The following is an 18,654-nucleotide window of genomic DNA, read 5'->3' on the forward strand; positions in this document are numbered from 1 at the left end:
CAAAGCAGACGTTTTCCTAGTTTGTTAATGGAAAGGTATTGTGCTATATCAGCTAGAATCTGGCTTTGCTTATTAAAGTATAACCACATGAGTGAAATATGTTGATTACTGGGTTTTTTTCACATCACTTATTTGTCAGACATCCTTATTTGGGATGGGTTTCTAGAAGGAAATTTCAGTTTGACTTACCAGTTTTTCAGTTTTGCTTACAAATCTGTATGTGGCATTAAGTACATTTCACTTTCAAAGAATGTGTTGCTTAACAGTAATTCTGGATCCTGGAACTGAATAGCTATCAGATCCCGCTTCTGTCTCCACATTGTGATATTAGCAAAAGGTATAATTAAGTACTTAGTCTCAACTTGGACTGAATAATTGGTCTTCTTAGCTGGATAAACATTTTCCCAGCCATTTGGTTATTGCCTACCTAATGTTATGTATTTAGGTGATTGTTCCTTTACGTTTATCAAGAAACTGAGGGATACCTTCTCAGGATCATTCCTGGAGGTGGTTGGAATGTAATCTAGCTTCAAAATTGAGAATCAATCAGATTGACTGATAAAATACATCTGATGCTGTTAGCTTTAAATAAGTGTCTTTTGCTGATAAAGTGGTATGCTTTTAAAATAATATGAGAAAATTCTGAATTAGAGCTAATTACAGTATAATTGATTTTATATTGCACTTATAAGATTTTTTTTCTGGGACTAGAAGCTTGTGAAAACTTAAAATATGTTTCATTTTCTGTATAGCTCCACCAAGTATGTTGGTGAAGGATGAATATGTTCATGACTTTGAGGGGCAGCCATCGTTATCTACTGAAGGACATTCAATTCAAACCATCCAGCACCCACCAAGTAATCGTGCATCAACAGAGACGTACAGCACCCCCGCTCTGTTAGCCCCATCAGAGTCCAATGCTACCGGCACCGCCAACTTCCCCAACATTCCTGTGGCTTCCACAAGTGAGTTCTAGAAAGGATGTCGTCATCACGGCGTATTTTGTAATCATTGCCTATTTATGTGTAGTCACTTGGAGGAAAACTCCAAGTAAGTAAAAATTAAAAGTGCTGTGCTATCTTTTGTAGGTAAATAAGCATGAAACAGGTATTTGAGTTGGTCCTAGAAAAAATGGTGTTGGTAATTTCTTTAAAGGTTCTTATATATATAGTCACTTGGAATTTTAGTGATTACCTTGACGATAATACTGATTGAACCTAATTGTCTTATTTGTACCTTACTGTGACATGTAGAAGAAACTTCTTGAGCTCTCAGATAGATCTCAGAGAACTATTTAAGTAGTTAACAAGTAGTTTTGAACCCAGATATTTACATGGATCTTTGTTAATGGAATTGCAGCCTTTCTTTTAATGCAGTGTTTTTATTTTGCTTTTTCTGAGCGAGTATTACTTTCTAGTAGCCATTTCAATTTTTTTTTTTTTTTTGAGTTGGAATCTCACTCGGTTGCCCAGACTGGAGTGCAGTGGCCTCTCCCGGCCACCGCAGCCTCGCCTGCTGGCCTCCGGCGATCCTTCCGCCTCAGCCTTCCGAGTAGCCAGAATTAGAGGCATGCGCTACCACGCCCGGCTGATTTTTTGATTTATTGTAGAGATGAGGTCTCAAACCCGCGGGCTCAGGCAATCCACTCACCTCACCTCCCAAAGGCGTGGGATTACAGGCTGAGCCACCGAGCCCAGCTCATTTCATTTTCTTATTGTGCAAACTTAGAAAAAGGAATCTTGACAATCTTGTTAATAAAGTATCCCTCTGGATAAACATGAGGTATTTTATCAATTTGGTTATAAAGCTAAATTCTATGTATCTCTTTTTTTTAAGGATATATTTTAAAAAATAAGTCTTTCAAAATGGTTCTTCTTTTGTACCATGTCATAGGAGGCAGAGGGGCTGGTTAGGTTCTGGTTTTTTGGGGGCCTGATCATATGACCTGCTTCTGTTAGTACTGTCACTTATTTTTAGTCACCAAAGGTTGGATGGTGTGCTGCCTGGCATGAGAGGTGGCTTTTTAAAAACTAATCACAAAGCATTGTCCTAGTGCTGGTATGGTGTTAGTGGCATGTGTTTGCTAAGGGAATTATATCTAAACCCACAGCAGTAATAGATTTTTTAATTTTTAAAATCTTATTCGTATATATATGTATATATATGTTTCTAGTAATAGGTTTTTTAATAGATCTGGACTCATACTTTGTTAGTCGCAACCAAAAGGAGCATTAGAACAGATCAGGTTCAGTGTAGAAATGTTGATCTTTGGAATAATGGGGACTGATTCCTGTAATTGTGAGTTTTCAAAATATACTAAATTTTTCCTTCTTCAAATTTAGTATATTTCAAAATATACTAAATTTTTGTTTCTTCAAAGCAATATCTTTTTGGTTTGCTACATAAAAGTTGATACTCTCAGCATGAGCAGCATATTTGAGGTGGGTCATATAGGTTAAGCACTTTAGAACCGGAATCATTAATCACTTGCTGCTTGTTATCTGTCTGCTGTTTATTCACCACTTTGGGAATGTGACTGACAAATAGCGGGTAGTGATGGAAAATAAGATTACTGCCATTTGAGCATAGGTTAGTGCTAGGGCACAGCCACCTGCCTCTATTTATGTTACCTGGAGACTGAATTTTGTGCCTCTGTGAATGTTTACTAAACTGACTTAATTTTGACTGTTCTGTTCCCTGGGGTTGAATCTTGTTCAAAGACCAGAAAAAGTGATATGAATGAAATACAGCTAATTTTACCCCTGAATTTTTTGGGCAGATTTTCATAATTGAATGCTGTAAATGCTATAAGTTTTAGAATTTGTGACCAAACATTCCTTTAGATATCAAAAATAAAAGAAGTTGGACTGATATAGGGGAATTGGAAGACTATTTTAGATGAACTGATTTAGTTGTGTTGTTTCACTATATCTTATGCACTTGGAATTATATAATAGAATTATTTGGGACATAACTACAGTTAACCTTCTTATAACTTATGTTCATTTGGTAACTGAATATCTTCAGAGATTGTTTTTAAATATCTGTAAGTTAAAATTTTTTAGTTTCTTCTGTGTAGTGACAGTTTCTGTATGTTAGCTAAGAGTATGTAACATGTAGAATTGTTTAAAAAAAGGCAAAAACAGAGTTACCCTTAAAGACAACTTGCAGAATTTTGGGAATGAGTAGGAAGAGAGGTTGCTAAAACCAACATCTTCACAAATAAATAAATTAGGGAGTATTGAAATAACTCTCTTTAGATTTTGATTTTACAATTTTAGCTTTAAGGAAATGTGATATGCAGAGAAAACAAAAATGTTCCTTTCCCTTGATGCTTTGAGCAATGGTGACATTTACTCTCTTCCCTCTGATTATACTCCCATCTAGATAATGAAAGAATAGAGTGATGTCAGTGACAGATAAGTGTGAAATTTAGTGCTTTCCAAGTAGGGTAAACAGCATAATGCTTGCTTTAAGAAATCAAGCTTTGTCCCCTCAAAAAAGAAAGCCTTAACAATGTGGGACAGTACGCAGGATCATAGAAGGGATTTTAGTAGACTGGCAGCCAGGAGAAGCACGGTCCTCTTGCTGTGTTCCGTACGAAGAGGACAGCTCGCCTTGTGACAGTTGGGGAGTCTAATAGCATTCTTGGAGAGACATGATTCTTGGCTTGTGAAAGCACATGAAAAAGTTCAAAGTAGGTTGTTAGATGTTTTCTCATTTGTTTGTTTTTAACCCATAAGTGCTGTATTAGATGGGCAGTGGAACTAGATCTTTTTAACTTCTTAACATTTCCCATCACATCCTATTTAAAATAGTTTTCGGTTCTTTTTTTAATAAAACCATAGCATTCTGTCATTACTGGTATCAGTGCTGCCAAATTAACTTTTGAGTTTTCAAGATTTTTGAGCCTGGGTTTTTATGGTCCTAATCAGAATGGTCCAGAGTAGAGCTGGTTAGAGTGGAATGGCTAGGGGTGAACTAATGTGTTTCAGAAGCAGTTAATATGATAGACCAGGTATATAGTGAGGTTTTGCTGACATTTGAAGAATTTGTGAAGAAGTATGCCACTAAAATTACCAAGACTACTTAAAGTGGAAAAACTTGGGGTTTCTTCAAGTTGAGGTTTGCCTTTACTTGATGGTTTGGGGATTTTTTTTACTTAATAGGCCATGGGTGAGTTTCACTTTTGCCCATCCTTATAGTTGTGAGTTATTAAATGTAATTGGTCCTTCATTTATTGTATAAAATCACAGGATTGTATCTGTAAAAGTACCATGCTAATGCTTTCTGGTTTCTCTAGGTCAGCCTGCCAGTATCCTGGCAGGTAGCCATAATGAAGGACTGTTGCAGATAGCATCAGGGCCTCAGCCAGGACAGCAGCAGAATGGATTCACTGGCCAGCCAGCTACTTACCATCATAGTATGTACATGCTTTTAAATCATTTAAAGTAGTTGAGAAGAAACAGGCAGCCTTTCTAAAAGCAAATTAATCCATGTGGGCCTTAATTTTTAGACAGCACTACTACCTGGACTGGAAGTAGGACTGCACCATACACACCCAATTTGCCTCACCACCAAAACGGCCATCTTCAGCACCACCCGCCTATGCCGCCCCATCCCGGACATTACTGTAAGCTCTTGTTTTTGTTGTAAGGGCTTTTTTTTATTATTTATTTTTATTTTTACTTTTAAGGACTTTGCTTTCTTTCTATTTTTAAAATACATTTTTACCTTTTATTCATCCTTTAAGTTTGTTTCCTTGAGTAATTAGTGCTTTTCAGTATTTTTTTCGTAAAAATAGTATTATTTGTTTTTTATAGTTTTGTTATCATATCTTTTGTTTTTTTTTTTTAGAGGAATGATGTTTCTGTTTGCTAAATACATTTATTTCTCTCTTGTTGATGTTTCATTAACACCACATTGATTTCCATGCATCTGTTTGTTTGCTGTGCGTGTGTTCTTAGATCTCATGTGTAATCCATAGTGGATTGAAACTCCTAAGTGCTTAAGTTCTCGAGGTTTCCCTCGCCGTAGTTTTCAGGGTACCATGGATAATGTTGCTCCATCCGTTCTCTGTGCAGGCATGATTGGGACGGGCACCCTACAGAGAATCCGTAGTTTCAGACAGAATAACAGTTCATTTAGCTAAATAAAATCAAGAGTATAAACCTTTCCTATATATAAAATCCCTTTACTTTCATTGTGAGATTTATACTGCCACAGAAAACTTAGAAAACACAGAAAAGGGTAAGAAAAGTGGAATTACCCAGAGTCCTCCACTCAGAGATACCCACTTCTAATAGTTTTGTCATTTTCCTTCCAGTCATATAAACAGGATGTATATAAACTGGTGGTGGGGGGGGGGGATGGGCTCCTGCTATATGTATATTTTATATATCTTTTTTTCTGGTTCTGTTACTATTTTTTGTGTGTGTCTTAAGAGAATATCATTTTTAATGGCTGCCAGGCCAGCATATTGGTTAAGGGTGCTGGGTTTGAATCTTTAACTGGCTGTGTGACACTGGCAAATTATTTAACCTCATTTATCCTCAAGGGTATTAATAGTTGTAGTATCTACCTACCTCAAGCAGTATTGTAAGAAGTAAATGTAATAATTCAGCACAGTGTCTTAACACAGTAGGTTTTCAATTATGTTGGCTATTAACATCCTTAATTTAGAAGACGTAAACACCTGCTTTTAGGCAGACCTAACAAATTATTATTATATGTTGTATTATACATTGCTATATTGCATGTTACATGAATCATTCATTTACAATCTACATTAAATATTATGTAAAGCTGTAAACTGTTAAATACGACTTAGCACATAGCACTAACATAGTGCTATGTGCTAAGTCCTGTTAAACAGTTTGCATAACTTTAAATAATGGTGTGTTAAGTATCCACAAAAGTAATTCAAGAGTATTTGCTTATTATAATTATAAAGTAATCTAAATTAAGCTTTTGAGTTCTTAGACATTCTGTAAGCTTGTTTTCAACAACTCCTAAAATATGATAGTTATATTTAAGCAAGATTTATTAAAAGTTTTAGCATCAAAAAACTTTTAATAAATAAAAATGGGATTTTTGTTGTCTTTTCTTTAGGGCCTGTACACAATGAGCTTGCATTCCAGCCTCCCATTTCTAATCATCCTGGTAAGTGTGTTTCAAAGTTGATTCCCTGTATTTAGATCTTCTTTGTGGTGAGTGAAACACACCCACACAGCCTCTAATACAGTGACGGAGTAACTTTTCCGATGAATGTGGGACACGTTGTGACACCGGTGCTCAGGCAGGTGGCGAGCAGCCGGCATAGTCACACACAGACTGAACCTCATGGCTTTAACTGTCTCTGAGAGAGAAAACAGAAGCTTAGTGGTCATCTAAACTGTGTACAGTGCAGAAATGCCGGCTTCAGCACTGAATATGTAAAGAGGCAGCAGAACAGAACTGGGTTTTAAAACAGAGAAGCTGTAAAGCTATAGCTTAAAAAGCTGGGCTCGGTGGCTTGGCCTGTAACCCCGTGCCTCTGGGAGGCCGAGGTGAGTGGATGGCCTGAGCCCGCGGCTTCGAGACCCGCCTGGGCAGCGGGACCTCATCTCTACAATGAATCAAAAAATCAGCCGGGCGTGGTAGTGCTTGCCTGTAATTCCGGCTACTCAGAAGGCTGAGGTGGAAGGATTGCTGGAGGCCAGCAGGCGAGGCTGTGGTGACTGGGAGCGGCCACTGCACGCCAGTCTGGGCGACCGAGTGAGACTCTGACTCAAAATAAAAAAAGTGAGGAGAGAGTCTTTAGATGGTGAAAAGAAAAATAGTTACCCATATCGATCTTAAAAGATAGATTCAGGAATCTTTGGTTAACTGGAATTTAGAAACTGTCTTATTAAACTTTGTTCAGAAGAGTAAATAGCTAAGTGGCTTTCCTCAATTCAAAATGTGTACATACATTTTTGAAACTTACAGAGGCAATAAAATAGAAAGCATTTGAAAATAAAATACCTCAGGTCCTTAGAACACAAGCATAGACTTTGAATTTGTTCCCCTCATAATCTGGTTTTCTTAGCTGAAACGACGCAGGTATGAGGGAGGATCACCCACCTGCCCCCCGCAACACCAGAATCATCTTTTGGAGGGTAGCACACTCGGAGCTTGTTCTGCCCCAAAATGGCCAACCAGAGTTTTTATCTGGAAGTTTGGAGAAGGTTGCATCGTGATTGGTAGAACATCCCGAGTTGTGGCCAACAGGTGACCAGTTCTTCCACCAAGACAGTGCGCCTGCCCACACTGCTCTGAACATTCAGCTGCTGTTGACAAAGCACGGCATGACCCTTGTGCCCTGTCCTCCCTCTTCACCCAGTGACACCCTGCGGGACTCTTTTTGTCTCTCGGGACAAGAAAGCCTGGAAGAGGGAAAACAGAAAATGGCAGAAGCTCTAAAAAGCATTTAAAACTGGCAAGTTTAAAAACTGTTGAACGGTGGAAAAAACATCTCAATAAGCATGTTGCATCAAATGGTGAATACTTTGAAGGCAACTGAAATTTAAACTTACAGGAATAAATACAGGCCTTTTTTGGGTTCCCCTTATCACCTTAAGCTTTTTGTAACCATAAACTCAGTTTTCCCTAAAAAGATCATTAAGATATTGTTAGGAAGAATTTCCAACATGCCAGAATAGTGTAGAAACCCCCACTGTACTCATTTGTCCTTTTCAGCTGCTATTAGCTAATGCCTCATCTTTCTTTATCCATCCCCTTTTTCTCCTCTGTATTGTTTTGAAGCAAATCCCATGTAATTGTTTCATCTTAGTTTGTCTTTCCAATATGGATATTTAAAAATAAATAAATAAACACCGTTCCCATAATGATTAATGTAAAGGCTAACTTACAGTTTTTAAATAGTGCCACATAATTTTCCCTGGATAAATAATGTCCTGTTATTATGTAGATTTCAGTTTTTTTGCTAGCTATTTTTTTCAAAAGTGAACGGAAGAGCTTTGTGTTTATAATTTTTCTCGTATTTCAGTTCTGAGAGATTTACAGAATTTCTAGATGAAAAGGCCGCATTGCTTTACAGTGAAAACATCAGAGTGTGAGAACCAGTTTTAACATGCTCATCAGCAGTAGATGTGATCATTTAATAAACTTTTTGCTAGGCTGGGCTTGGTGGCTCACACCTGTAATCTCAGCACTTGGGGAGGCTGAGGCAGGAGGATTGCTTGAGCCCAGGAGTTTGAGACCAACCTTGGCAGCATGGCAAGACATCATCTCTACAGAAGATGAATCAGCTAAGCAGGCTGGTGCATACCTGTCGTCCCAAGCCACTCGGGAAGCTAAGGCAGGAGGATCGTCTGAGCCCAGTAGGTTGAGGCTGTGGTTAGCCATGATTGTGCCACTGCACTCTAGCCTGAGTGAGACCCCAACTGAAAAAAACAGAAAAACAAAACCATAAAAGCAAGGTGGAATCACATTAAACAAACTTTTTTTTTTTTAAGAGGCAAATAATTTCTGTTTTTGTTAGGAAAAAAGTTTTGTTGGTGGCACAGAAGCATTTTTTTAACTATACATGTTTACCATTTAAATTAATATCTTTAGTGGATTTTTGTATGTGTATTTGTTGTGATTTTAAACATTTTTTATGGGTCAAGGGATCTTGCCTTTCTGTAAACATTTTTTAATGATACATGTAATATACAGAAAAGTATATTACCCAAGCATGCAGTCCAATTTCCCTATAGCCACCACCTGTATAATTACCTCCCAGATTGAGGACTAGAACATTGCATTGCAGCACCCAAAAGCTCTCCTGCCCCAGACATCTTGTCTCAGTCAAAATCTTTTGCTCCTTTCTGTCCAGAGGTAATCACTATCCCACTTTTCATGGAGATCATTTTTTTGTTCTTTTAAAGTGATGAATGCATCCCTACACAGTCTAATAGTTGGGTTTTGCTTGGTTTTGGAATTAGATAAGTAGAATCCTTGTATCAAAATCTCAATTTGTGTGTGTGTGAATATATACTGGCAAGAGGGGAAACTCTGGAGTCTGAAGAATGAGAATTTTTTTTTTTTGAGTTGGAGTCTCACTCTGTCACCCAGCAGCAGTGGCTGCTCCCGGCCGCCGCAGCCTCGACCTGCTGGGCTCCAGTGATCCTTCCGCCTCAGCCTTCCAAGTAGCTGGAACTACAGGCGTGCGCTACCATGCTCAGCTGATTTTTGATTTATTGTAGAGATGAGGTTTCGCCAAGTTGCCCAGGCGGGTCTCGAATCCACAGGCTCAGGCAGTCCACTCACCTCGGCCTCCCAAAGCGCTGGGATTACAGATTAAGCCACTGAGCCCGGCCAAGAATGAGAATTTTTGCCGGCAGGATCCTTGCGTGTCATTAGTAGCTCTGGTGACTCATGGGTCTCAGTGTTCATATAGCTTGGTGGGAGATGGTCTGCAGGCATGAGGGTGATCAGAGCTGCAAAGAAAGAAAAAAGCTACCCTGGATGGCATCTTGGAATGGGATTAGGCCTGGTGTCATTTACCTAGTCATTTGGACTCAGTTTTGGAGTCAGCATTAACTCGTTGAGGACATGCATTTGTGGCAGCGTGCATTGATGTTAAAGCCCCCCTCCTCTTTTTTAAAGAGATGAGATCTCACTGTGGGGCTGGGCTCAAGCCATCTTCCTTTGCTACTTGGGTTGGGCTCAAGTGAGCATCTTCCCTCACAACTTTTGTCTTTGAGTGGAATAGGGAACTAACTTGGTCGTGTGGATGGCCCAGAAAAGGTCTCTGTCCTGGCGGCCATGGATGAGGGGCGTTGGGGGCAGCTGCTCTGCTTACGTTCCTTTAATGTAGTCAGTGGGTTAGAACCCAGATGGTCTTTGACTGTGGATACCAATGGGCCCCTGAGAAGTTTTACCTCACAGCCGCTCCGCTTCATTTCTCCTCTTACACTGGAACAAGAATATTCCAACTGGTTTCCCTGTTAGAAGAGCCTCCAGTCCTAGCACCCTCCTCACCAGCTCATTTCTATTCCTCCTTAGCATTTCTTTTAAAAACGGAATCTGGCTGTGTTACTTCTCTTCTCAGGAACTTGCGTTGGTTCCCCAACACGTTGCCCGGCCAGAAGAAAGTCCACATTCCTTGGCTGGTCCGAAGAGAGTCTCTGGTTTTGGTCCTTGTGTATTTCTCTAGCCTCATCTCTTGATTCTTTAACTGTCCTCAACTGCTTACCTAAACTGGCTGGGTACGTCATCTCTCTGTGCTTTTTACAAGTACCTTCTGTTCATTGCCTGATGTATGTTGTACTCTATGTAGTTATCTGTTGTTCTGCAACAAATTACCCTCAAACTAGCAAGCTAAAGCAACAATAACAATTTGTTATATCACTTGGTTTCTTTGGGTAGGGATTTGGAAATGGCTTAGCTGGCTCAGGAAGTTGTGATAAAGGTGTCTGCTGGTGCTGCCATCATCTTTCTGGGGAGCTGGAAGCTTCACTTTTAGGGTAGTTTACTGACCTACCCAGCAAGTTAATGCTATCATGGGCAGGAAGCTCCAGTTCTGTATGCGTGGGTGTCTCTTTACTGCTCCAGTTCTGTATGCCTGTGTGTCTTCACAACCATGACAGCTGGCAAGTGATCAGGAGAGAATAAGATAGAGCCTCATTATCTTTTAAGATTTAGCCTCAGAAGTCACATCATATCTGTAAGACCCTGTGCCATGTGGGAGTTAACTACATAAGGGTGTGAATTTCAAGCAATGAGAATCATTAGGGGCCATCTTGAATGCCGGTCCCGTGCATGCCTAGCTTCCTAAGTGTGGCAGACTCTTCTAAGATCCAGCTCAAGCACACCACTTTTGGAAGGGCTTTTCTAATCCTTCATCTCCTGCTACCAAGTACTTTCTAATCATACTGAATCACAGGTACTAGTTTACATATTGGCTATCCTTGCTTAATGAACAAATAGAAGTCAAAGTTTAAAAATTTGTATAGGTGTCTGGTTAATGCAGCCCCTCAATGTTTGATTAAGAAACACTAAAGCCGGGCTCGGTGGCTCAGCTTGTAATCCCGCGCTTTGGGAGGCTGAGGTGAATGGATTGCCTGAGCCCGTGGGTGCGAGTCTCTCCTGGGCAACTTGGCAAGACCTCATCTCTACAATAAATCAAAAAATTAGCTGGGCATGGTAGTGCGTGCCTGTAGTTCCAGCTACTTTGAAGGCTGAGGCGGAAGGATCGCCGGAGCCCAGCAGGTTGAGGCTGTGGTGGCCGGGAGCAGCCGCTGCACTCCAGTCTGGGTGACAGAGTGAGACTCCAACTCAAACAAAAAAAAAAAAAACAAAAAAACGACTAAAATATTTTACCACAACTTTAGGATCATTTAAACAGGAAATATACATATGCATCCGAATCTTTTATAGATGTAAAAATCATCAACAATTTTGAGAAATTATTTTTAAGGACAGTTACATAAATACTTTAGGAAATAAGTTATAGAAGTAGTAGAAGGCTGGGCTCGGTAGCTCAGCCTGTAATCCCAGCACTTTGGGAGGCCGAAGTGAGAGGATTGCCTGAGCCTGCAGGTTCAAGCCCAGCCCGGGCAACTTGGTGAGACCTCATCTCTACATTAAATCAAAAATTTCCCGGGCGTGGTAGTGTGCACTTGTAGTTCCAGCCACTTGGAAGGCTGAGGCGGAAGCACTGCTGGAGCCTAGCAGTTAGATACTGGGGTGGCCATGAGTGTGCCACTGCACCCTAGCCTGGGCAACAGAGTGAGACTCCAACTCAAAAAAAAAGAAGAAGAAGAAAGAAAGAAGAAAAGTAGTAGAAAATGCAAATAATTGATATTGGTTGTAATCACCTTGGTGTTAAAGATTTCAGAACGGCAATATACTTGGCGATTCTATGCTTTGACTTTGATAAAAGTTGGAAACAGTACTTTTGGAAACGTTTAATCACTTCATTTCCTTTTCACAAAATTAGTTTTTGCTTAAAGCTGTGATATAGTCATCAAATTAAATGTTGATTGCAAATTAAAGTGAAGGGATTCTTCAGTCTGAGGTTGTTTTGTGTTCAGATTCACAAATGAATTAGAAACCCACAAATTGCTAACTTAGGTGTGTTCTAGTACTTTGGAGCTGCCTACCATTCAAGAGAATATCTTTTTAAGTGTAAAAGATTCTCCCAGGCATCTCATTCAGATCTAACTAATAAGGATTAATTATAATGAATTTCAGGTACTTTAAAAATTTTAACTTTTAGTATGACTTGATTTTTATTTCAAACATGGAAGATAATGCTTTGGGGACTTAAATCTTCCATTATAATTAAACAATGTTTATTTGGTAAAACTGTGCTTTATAATACATTGATCATTATAAAAAATATTTAGCTAAGTTCTTACATTGTAAAAAAAAAATATTTTAACTTAGTCTTTTAAAACCTTCTCTCTGGCCAGTAATGAGCCCATAGGCTTCATGAGACTTCCCTAATTTAGGAGCAAAAACTAAAAATATCAAAGTTAGTACATAACCATCTTAGTCCCTTTCAAGTGAGTTGGGCCATTGAGAAAGCCCACTCTGTACTGAGTAATTTCAGCTTTCTTCTATTGATACCAGTTTTGAGAAGCTGCGGTGTTGTTATTTATATGACACCTAGTCCTTGCGGGCAGAAGAGCGAAGAGATATCCAGAAAAGTTTCATAGGTATTTCAATGATGCTACCCTGGGTATAAAATAAAAATATTCCCTTTTGACTGTTCAGCAAATTGAGAGTGGAGCAGAACAGTTTTTCACACAATATTTTGTGCCCCAACACTGCCACATTTTCTGGAACCCACTTAGATTGCTGTTAGCCCTCTCTGTCCTCAGCAATAGTATTCTTCCTCTTGCTTGCCTAGGCCTTTTTGTATCCCTGGTCTCTGGTGTAACCCTAATGCCAGTTTCTTTTTATGTTCAAGTTTCTTAAATCTCTTCTTCCCAATGCTAGCAGGTCAACTTAAACTAAACTTGTTCAGAGTGCAGCTTTATATAACCATTGGGGTTGTATGGTATCTGAGCTATCAGGCAAAGAAACAAAAATCCTTTGGTTACTGGGAAATAATGAAGTATGGTTTAGCTGCGATTGTGGATGTTGTAGTTCATGATGATAAAAGTATGTTTTTTGTACTTAAACATAAAGACTATAAAACGTATTATTCCCCCTAAACTGACTTTCACAGAGAAAAGGTTGATCACTATGGAACTTTACTTCTGGATAGTATCCTTTAGTACAAACTAGAATATGTACGTACTTGGACTTCATTTTTTTAATCCAGCATTGTAAACATTCATGACTTCAAGACATTGTTTATAACAAAATCTGCCATTTAGACAGATTGTTTAAATACCTCTTTTAAGTGGTATTACTGTTTTCCCCCCCCTTTTTTTGGCCACAATGTTGGGTAATTGTCACTTTGTGTTAGACAGTCTTTTAGTTTTAGCCTCAACCAGTATACCCCAGTATACCGACCAGTTGTTTGCTGAAGCTTCTTGTCCAGAGCATAATTTGATGTCAACAAAAAATTCTGCCATAGAAAATACTTTATGTATATATATTTAAATTTTATTTTATTTTAGGAAAGTGGGGTACAAGTGAGGAGTAACTACACAAGTAGGCTGCATGCAGTTGAGGTTTGGGCTTCTCACTGTCCCTCACTACCCCGGAATGACCCAGTTGCCCTTTGTGTTGTCACAGGCCCCTCCCCTTTTCCCTCTCCTACCAGTCAACAGTGACTGCTGATTCCTCCTTGTGCTGATGTGGCTGATGTTCAAGGCCCACTTCGGAGTGAGAACATGTGGGATTCTGTTCTTCGTTTCTGTGATGGTTCGCTTAGTGTGATGGTCTCCAGCTTCATCCAGTTTTCTGATTTTGTTCTTTATGGCTGTGTAATAGTCCATCGTATGTATGTACATTTTCTTTATCCATTTATCTTTGGGTGGGCAGTATTGTTGGTTCCATGTTTTTGCTATGGGGAATAGTGCAGCAGTAAGCATGCATGTGCAGGTGTCTTTCTGGTAGAACAGTTCATGTTCCTCTGGGTGTGCCCCCAGGAGAGGAGTTGCTGGATCATATGGAAGGGCCATTCTTAGTTCGGCTGAACTGTTGAACACAACAGTATAGAATTGTTCCCTTTTCTCTACACCTGTGCCAGTGCCAGCATGTGTTGTTTTCTGACTTATTAATGATAACCATCCTTACCAGAGTTAGGTGGTATTTCACTGTCATTTTGATTGGTATTTCTCTGATGATTAGTGAGGCTGAGCATTTTTTTCATGTGTCTGTTGGCTGCTTGTATGTCATCTTTTGAGAAGTGTCCATTCATGTTCTTTGCCCATTTTTTAATGGTGTTGCTTGTGTTTTCCTTTGACTTCATTTGAGTTCCTTGTAAATTGTGGATTTTAAGCCTTTGTCAGGTACATAATTTGCAAATATTTTTTCCCATTCTGTGGGTTGTCTCTTTACTCTCTTCATGGTTTCTTTTGCTGTGCAAAAGCTTTTCAGTTGGATGAGGTACTTCCTGCCTGTCTTAACTTTTGTTGCATTTGCTTTTGAGGACTTGATCATGAATTTCTTGCCTACTCCCATGTCCTTTAGGGTGTTCTCTATGTTTTCTTCTAGGAGCCTTATAGTTGGAGATTTTACACGTAGGTATTTGTTGATTTTTGCATACAGTGATAGGTTGGGGTCCAGTTTCATTCTGAATGTGGTCAGCTATTTTTCCTAGAACCATTTGCCAAATATGGTCTCTTTCCCCAGTGATTGTTATTTATGGCTTTGACAAAGATTAGTTGATTGAGAGACTGTGTTTTTGCTTCCAGAATCTCTGTCCTATTCCGTTGGTCTGTGTGCCTATTCTTGTGCTGATACCGGTCTATTTTGGTTACTGCAGCCTTGTAATTAAGTTTAGTCTGAAAATGTGTTACCTTCCACTTTGTTCCTTTTGCTGAGGTTTTGGCTAGTCATGCTCTTTTCTGTTTCCATATGAATTTCTGTGTTGTCATTTTCAGGGCTGAAAAAATATAATATTGGTAATTTGATGGGTCTAGCATTGAATGTATACATTGCCTTGGGTAGGATGGACTTCTTGACAGGATGGATTTTTCCAATCCTTGAGCATGGAATGTCTTTCCATTTGTTTGTGTCGTCCTTGATATTGTTGAGCAAAGTTTTGTAGTTCTCATTGTCTTTCACATCTTTGGTTAGGAGGATGCTAAGGTAGCTCATTTTTTGTGGCTATTGTGGATGGAATTGTGCTTCTTGTTTGGTTCTGTACCTGCTTGTTGCTGGTGTATAGAAATAGAACTATCTTTTGCATGTGGAATTTGTAACCTGAGTCTTTATTTACCAAAGTCATTTATCAGTGCAAGAAGGCTTTTGACAGACTCTTCAGGGTTTTCAAGGTATAAAATCATATCATCTGCAAAAAGGGATAGTTAAACTTCCTATTTGATTACACCTGATTTTCTTCTCTTGCCTGATTGCTTTGGCTAGGACTTCTAGCACTACACTGACTACAAGGGGTGAGAGTGGGCATCCTTGTCTTGTTCCTGTTCTTAGGGTTAATGCTTCCAACTTCTGCCCACTGGGCACAATGTTGGCTGTGGGTTTATCATAGTTGGCTTTTACTGTTTTGAGGAATGTACCTTATGTACCTAGGTGTTAAGTGTTTTTATCAAGAAGGGATGCTGGATGTTGTTGCATGGTTTTTCTATGTAATGATATAATCATGTGGTTCTTGGTTTTACATCTGTTAGGGTGCTGAATTACATTTATGGTTTTGTGAATGTTGAGCCAGCCCTATATCCCAGGAGTGAAGTCCATGTGATAATCCCTGAGAAGGGTTGTTGAATCCAATTTGCTATAATCTTGTTGAGGATTTTTACATATACATGCATCAAGGAGATTGGCCTGTAGTTCTCTTTTATTGTTGGGTCTTTGCTGGGTTTGGGCATCAGTATGATGTTTGCTTCATAAAATGGGTTGGGGGATAATTCCATCATACACGATTGCTTGAAATACTTTCAATAAGATCAGTACCAACTCCTCCTTGTATGTCTTGTAGAATTCAACTGGGAAGCTATTTGGTCCAGGGCTTGTTTTGGTGGGGAGATTTCCAATGACTGTTTCACTTTCCTGAATTGTTACTGGTCTGTTTAGAGTTCCAATTTATTCTTGTTTCAATGTTGGGAGGTTGTGTGGTGTCAGGAAATCCTCCATTTCCTTTAGGTTTTCTAGTTTATTTGCATACAGTTTTTCATAGTAATCTCTGATAATCTTTTGAATTTCTTCAGGGTCAGTTGTAACTTTGCCTTTTGTGTTTCTAATTATGTTTATTTGGACTTTCTCTTTTTATTAGTCAATCTGTCCAGTGGTCTGTCTAACATATAGCCTTTCAAAGAACCAGCTTTTTGTCTTTTGATCCTTTCTATGATATTTTTGTCTTCCATATCCAGCAATTATGATTTTGTCTTGGTGATCTGAATTTTTCTGCTGAAGTTAGGATTTAGATGATCCTGCCTTTCCAGCTTCCTTAGTTGTGACTTTAGGCTGTCACTGTCATCTTTGTGTTTCCTTGATATGTGTGTGAATTCCATGAATTTTCATCTTAATACTGTTTTCAAGGCATCGCAGAGATCCTGATTTGCCTTTGTTTTCATTTGTTTCCAGGAATCTTTTGCTTTCTGTCTTAATCTTCGTGTTGACCACAAGACGTTCAACAGCATGTTGTTTAGTGTCTATGTCTTTGTGTGTTTTGAGGAGATCTTGTTGGTGGTGATCTGAGATGATCATGGTATTATTTTGATCTTTAGAAATTTGTTCATGCTTGATTTATGTCCAAGAATGTGATCAATCTTGGAGTATGTTCCATGTGCTAATGAGTACAATATATACTCTGTAAATGTTGAATTAATGTTCCAGATCTCCTTGTTGGTTTTTGCCTTGATGATCTGTTTAGAGTTGACAGTGGGGGTATTTAGGTCTTGATTGTGTGAGACTCAGTATCCTCTCTTAGTTTACTTAGTAGTTGTTTTATAAAACTTGGTGATCCTGTGTTGGGTGCATATATGTTTAAGATGGATATTTTTTACTGGTGGATTGAGCCTTTTATCATTATGTAGTATCCTTTTAACCTTTTGATGACTTGAAGTCTGCTTTGATATCATGGTAGCTACACTCTGCTCTCTTCTGTTTCCATTTGCCTGAAAGACCATTTTCCAGTCCCCGTCTTTGAGCCTCTGGGTGTCCTTTGCAGTGAGATAAGTTTCCTGGAGAAGACTGTTGGATCATGCTTCTTTATCCAGTTTGCCACTCTGTCTCTTCAGTGGTGCATTTAGCCATTTCACTTTCAAATTGATTATTGAAATGTGATAGTTTATTCCTGTCATAGGGCTCTTGGGGGTTGCTTTGTTTCCTTTTTACTTTTGTATTTATGTGTGTGTGTGTTCATTTTTGTGAGTACTCTGTATGTTCTGTTAACTCTGTGCTTGCCTGTACTTTTGTGATGGATAATGAATTCCCCCACCCCCCCCCCCATTTTCAACACCTTAAGTGTCTCCTGAAGGGCTGGTCTGGAGGTAGCATATCCTCTTGGGTTTGATGTTGGGAAGGATTTTAATTCTCAGTGACTGCTGAAACTTAGCCTGATGGGGCAGGAAATTCTTGGCCAGGATTGCTTATCTTTAAAAATTGGACTCTGGTCCCTCTGGCTTGTAATGTTTCTGCAGATAAGTCTGGAATGATTCTGATGGGTCTTCTCTAGTAGGTAGTCTGGCCTTTCTCTCTTGCTGCCTTTAAGATTTTTTTCTTTCATGCTTACTTTGTGGAGGCAGATTACTGTGTGTCTTGGGGGTGGTCTTCTCATGTAATACCTTGCTGCGGTTCTCTGAATCTCTTGCAGTTGAATGGATGCTTCTCTAGTGAGATGTGGGAAGTTTTCTTGGATGACCTCATGGAATGTTTGTTCTGTGGTGGTCTCATTTTCCCTTTTATCTTCAGGAATACCGATTGGGCATAGATTTGGCTTCTTGACATAGTCCCACATCTCAGAGGCTTTGCTTTTTTTTTTTGAGTATTTTTTTCCCTATGGTTTTGACAAACTGGGTTAATTCCATATTTTGGTCTTCAGGCTCTTAGATTCTTTCCTCTACTTTGTTGATCTTGCTTCCTATGCTTGTTACTGTGTTATTGATTTCCAGGATGGAGTTCTTCATTTCTATTTTTTCAGAATATTCTTTTCTGAAATTGTTCAGCTCTGCTTATACTTCCTGTACAACTTTGGTCAGTTTTGCTTCTCGTTTCTCTTGATTCACTCTGTTCATTTTGGCCATCCAATCTCTGATATCTGTGACTGTCATCCAGGGCAGGTCGTTGGAGCGGGGGTTCCGTTTATATTCTGACAGCTGTTTTTCAGGTGTTATCTCTTTAGTACTCTGAGGGTTGCCTGTGTTTTTTTGTTGTTGATTTTAAAATTTGTGACAGGCCTCTCTTCCCTCTCTGTAATTCCTTTTGGTTTTGCTCTGAAGCTGGTACTTACCCTCTCTTCTAGGTCCCTCTCTGGGTTCAATATAGGTCACTCTGTGAGAGAAGGAGGGGCATTCACTTTTGCTTCCTGCAAAAGTGGTAGGTTTC

The 18,654-nt window shown here is 39.2% G+C and overlaps 1 protein-coding gene across 1 annotated transcript in view; it reads left to right on the forward strand.

Moving 5' to 3' along the window:
* The window catches only part of SMAD4 (SMAD family member 4), a 54,676-nt gene that overhangs the window by 14,582 nt on the left and 21,440 nt on the right, over positions 1–18,654 (forward strand). The window contains 4 exon segments of the mRNA XM_008055630.2: positions 753–965; positions 4,304–4,423; positions 4,517–4,633; positions 6,112–6,162. Coding sequence (XP_008053821.1) covers positions 753–965; positions 4,304–4,423; positions 4,517–4,633; positions 6,112–6,162 — 501 coding nt within the window.

This window comes from Carlito syrichta, unplaced genomic scaffold (genome assembly GCF_000164805.1).
Source record: "Carlito syrichta isolate Samal-C Ts95f unplaced genomic scaffold, Tarsius_syrichta-2.0.1 Scaffold301896, whole genome shotgun sequence".
Classification (NCBI taxonomy): Eukaryota; Metazoa; Chordata; class Mammalia; order Primates; family Tarsiidae; genus Carlito; species Carlito syrichta.